At 56.4% G+C, this 4228-nt stretch overlaps 1 protein-coding gene across 1 annotated transcript in view; it reads left to right on the top strand.

The window, feature by feature from the left end:
• ESPN (espin) overlaps positions 1-4228 on the top strand; it is a gene marked incomplete at its 5' end in the record, with an annotated part of 34169 nt that overhangs the window by 16503 nt on the left and 13438 nt on the right. Inside the window, 3 exons of the mRNA XM_010850199.1 lie at positions 1-24; positions 3026-3227; positions 4130-4228. The exon at positions 1-24 is cut by the window's left edge and continues 1 nt beyond it. Coding sequence (XP_010848501.1) covers positions 1-24; positions 3026-3227; positions 4130-4228 — 325 coding nt within the window. The remainder of the gene's footprint in view (positions 25-3025; positions 3228-4129) is intronic.

The following is a 4228-nucleotide window of genomic DNA, read 5'->3' as shown; positions in this document are numbered from 1 at the left end:
TACCTGCGCACCGTGGAGAACCTGGTACGCCCAGGGCGCTGCTCCCCACTCACCGTGTCATTGCACCCCTCCTACCCTGCTCCCACCTTCCCTAAGGGGTACGTGTTGTTATCCCTTTTGCCACAGAAGAAGCTGAGGTTCAGGAAAGTGAAGCCCCTTGCCCGAGGTCACAGGAATAAGTGCCCTGGACCACTACCCCACATGACCTCTCAGCCCAGGACCACTGACCACTGGGGAGTGAGGGGATGCAGGCAAAAATATCGAGGGAAAGAGGACCAGCCTCATCCTGATGAGACCCAAGGCTCGGATAAACGACGCTTACACACAGTGGGAATAGTAAAGTGCATTCACCTGCCCCCAGGTATTAATTAGCTCATTTAACTCTCAGGCTTTCCGGGTGATGCTAGTCGTAAAGAACCCGTCTGCCAATGCAGAAGTAATAGTTGCGGGTTCGATCCCGGGGTCAGGAAGATCCCCTGGAGAAGGGCATGGCAACCCACTCCAATATTCTTTCCTGGAGAATCCTACGGACAGAGGAGCCTGGGGGGCTACAGCCCATGGGGTCGCAGAATCAGACATGACTGAAGCGACGTAGCATGCACATACATCCATTTAACTCTCACCACCCCACCCCCCAGGGACTTCCCTGGTGGCTCAGAGGTAAAGAATCCACCTGCCAATTGCAGGAGGCATGGGTTTGATCCCTGAGTGGCGAAGATCCCTTGGAGAAGGAAATGGCAACCCACTCCAGTATCCTTGCCTGGGAAATCTCATGAACAGAGGAGCCTGGTGGGCTACAGTCCACCGGGGGTTGCAGTGGACTCTTTGCAGTCCATGGGATTGCAAAGAGTTGGACACAACTGAGTGTGTACACACATACATACCATCCTCTGAGGTAGGAAGTGCTAATGTCCCCATTTCACAGATGGGTAAATTGAGTTTTGGGGAGACCCAGTGGCCTAACCTGGAGATCCCGCTCTTCATCACTACTCCCATGTTTTCTCACTACATGGCTACTTCATAATTGCAAAGTTGTGTTACTCTTTCTAAATTATTTTATTATGATTAAAAAGCCATGAAGTAACCCACTGGGCTTTGAGCTCAGGTGTGGGTGGCTCCCAGTCCAGGGCTCTGCCTCATCTGGTGCAGGAGGGGAGGAAAGAGGGCTGATTTCTCAGGCATCTTCAGAAGGGGCAGCTTGGCCATGAGAGGAGTTGTGAAATGAGGCTGGGGGAAAGAGGGTCGATGGCCTCTTGCCCAGAGCATTGCATGCCCTGTCTTTGAGCACATGGGGACACCCTGGTTCTGGGGACCTCAGAGCACAGCAAGGCCCAGGGGTCAGAGACTGCTCTGGTCCCGAGGAAGAACTCACCCCACACCAAGAAAGGGCCACCCAGAGAAAGTAGTATGCTTCAGGTAGTGAGCAGCCTGTCACTGGGGTATACAAGCAGAAGTGGACATAGTGAAGGGCATTTCTGCACTGGGGTGGGCTCCTTTCCACTGAGAACATCTGAAATTGTTTGGGGGTGGGGGGAACAGTGCCTCCTAATGGAAGCTGTGGCTGCAGGCAATGAGCAAACAAGAACCACTCCTTGAATTCTGACTGCAGTAGGTACCCTGCCTAGTGCTTTACAGGGTCATCGCAGTTAATATGCACTGTATATTAATATTGTCAGCTGACACATATGGTATTTACTGGCTACCATGCACTGGCACTTCACTAACTTTTAAAATATTTGTTGCAATATAATGAGGCAGGAAGTACTGTTATTCCCACTTACAGATGAAGAGTTTTAGGTGCAGACAGAAAGGACAAGGGACAGAAAGGTCATGCATGGAGCTAGTAAGTGGGGGAGATGAAATTTGAAACCATCACCCCCAGGCTGCAAAACCTTTGCCCCTAACCGCTGTTATCTGCAGGTCAGGGCTGGGCACCCCTGGTGAGCACTGCTGCCAGCCAAGGAAGGCTTGGCAGCTTTAGGCTGCTGCCCCAGCCCAGCTCCTATGGTTCCCCATGGCTCATGGCTTAGGCAACAGGGCCTGGCCTCGCTGAACTGGGTGGGGTGGGGAGGCGCTGGTCCCCTCACTAGGCGGGACCAGCTGCAGTGTGACAGATCCAAGCCATGGAGGATACTGGCCCAGAAAAGGCAAACACTCCTGCAGAGCCCCTAATTACGGGGCCAATGAGCGTGGCCGCTGAGCTGTTACCTGGTGCCAGGCCTGCCTACCATTCCCGGGGGGCCTGTGACACTTCTCAGGCAGGGAGGGGGCTCAGGGCAGGGAGGAGCAGGCCTGTGCAGGAGGCAGCATCGAACAAGCAGCAGTCTTGCCGGCAGCAGGGCCAGCATGGGCAACGTAAGCAGAGCCCCCACCCTAGCCTGCTCCCAGGTGGGAGGGTCAGGCCATGGGCAGGGGCAGAGGCAGTGGTGGGGGATGGCTGAGCTCAGGCTGATCTCCCCCACCTCAGCTGGGCCACCCCAGGCCCCACCCTTTCCCCAAAGTCTCCATGAGGAGACTGGGGCTGGGCTGGTGATAGAGTTTGCTCCAGGCCAGCAGGGAGAGATGGGGGTTGCTGGCCCATCCTGGAGGATCAGTCTTTCCTGCAAGTTGTGGGTGCTGTGCACCTATCCCCTATCCCCAGCTGCTCAGATGTTCTTACCCACTCAGTGCCTATGCCCCCTTGCTGCACTGGAGCCTGGGCCCTCTGCCGCTGATGAGAAAGGGGAAGGCTGGTGCCATGGGTGCCCTCGCTTGGGGTCCAGCCCAGCACCCTCTCTTCTGGCAGTCCCCAACCCCTGAGCTGAGACCAACCAGGGCTGGGATTTTCTCAGGAACCCATGGTCCTGCTGTTGGGGGGCTGGGTTTGAATCTCAGCCTGGGAAGAACCTGAGAAGCGACCTTCTCATGACGGGGAAGGGAGCCAAGAAAGGCAAGTGGCTTGACCGAAGTCACACGGCAGGACCCTGGCCCAGAGTGTGCTGGTCTTTGGGGCGGGATTGCTCTTACGGCCTCCTCTCCCACTCAGAGTGTGGAGCACCGCGTGCTGTCCCGGGATCCATCCACTGACCTGGAGACCAAGCAGCCTGACTCGGGCATGTCCTCGCCCAATACCACCATGTCAGTCCAGCGGCCGAACTTTGACCTCAGCTCGCCCACCAGTACCCTCTCCAACTACGACTCCTGCTCCTCTGGCCACTCCAGTGTCAAGGGCCAGCGCTCTGTGCGTGGTGAGTGGGCCTGGAGGAGGTGGGAGGGGAGCAGATGAGAGCCAGCCCAGTGGGCCCTCAGGGCCATCCCTGGACCTACTGTGCCTGTGGCTGACACTGGAGACTGCCCAGGTCACCAGGAGGGGACGCTGCTTCTGGTGAGGACAGGGGACACTCATGCTTGTGTGTGTCCATCACAAACATGCCTGTACATCCACAGGTACCCTCCCACCCACAGAAGCTACATGCACCCCACTTATAATTCATCCTTGTTCACCCAAGTTCCCCAGACATTACACACGCCTACCCACACTCGAGTGCACACTTACACAGGTGTACACACAATCTATAAATATGAATACACAGACATGTGCACACACCTATAATACCTGCACACACTCATAGACCCCAGGTCTAATGCAAACATATTCATAAGTACAAAGAAGCATGCACACACATTCATGAACACACATGAATGCACACTCAGGCAGAAGCCAGCCATGTGTGTCCACACATGCTGACCAAGCCCTAGCTTAGGTGTGATGCCGGATTCAGGCCACCAGGTGGTAGCCTGCAGAGCTGACAGGCACCCTGCAAAGCTGGGGTGTGGCCATCCAGACTCCTGCCACCTGCCCTGACAGATCTGCCCTGAGGAGCCACCCCTCTGCCCTCCAGGTAGCTCTGCCCTGTAAGCCCATCCTGGAGCCCAGACCCTCTGCCAGCTCCCCTCCAACCTGAGCACAGTGCAGGGCTATGGGTGGGCAGGGCCAGGGTGATGGTGGACCCACAGTGGAGCCATGCATGCCAAGCTCCACTGAAGCCAGCCTCCCCCAGTGGCAGGTCATTTCCAGGCAGAAGAGGGGTCTCCAGCCGGGGGTCAGCCTTTCTGAAAACTCCCCAACCCATCTTTCCCTCCCTCTCAGGGGTTCCCAGCCCAAGAGCAGCAGACATACAGAGCTACATGGACATGCTGAGCCCAGAGCCGGACCTGCCCCGTGGCAAGATGGAGAAAACCAAAGCAC

The sequence above is a fragment of the Bison bison genome, unplaced genomic scaffold, assembly GCF_000754665.1.
Source record: "Bison bison bison isolate TAMUID 2011002044 unplaced genomic scaffold, Bison_UMD1.0 scf7180017864289, whole genome shotgun sequence".
Taxonomy (NCBI): domain Eukaryota; kingdom Metazoa; phylum Chordata; class Mammalia; order Artiodactyla; family Bovidae; genus Bison; species Bison bison.
This window is presented reverse-complemented; position numbering and strand designations above follow the sequence as displayed.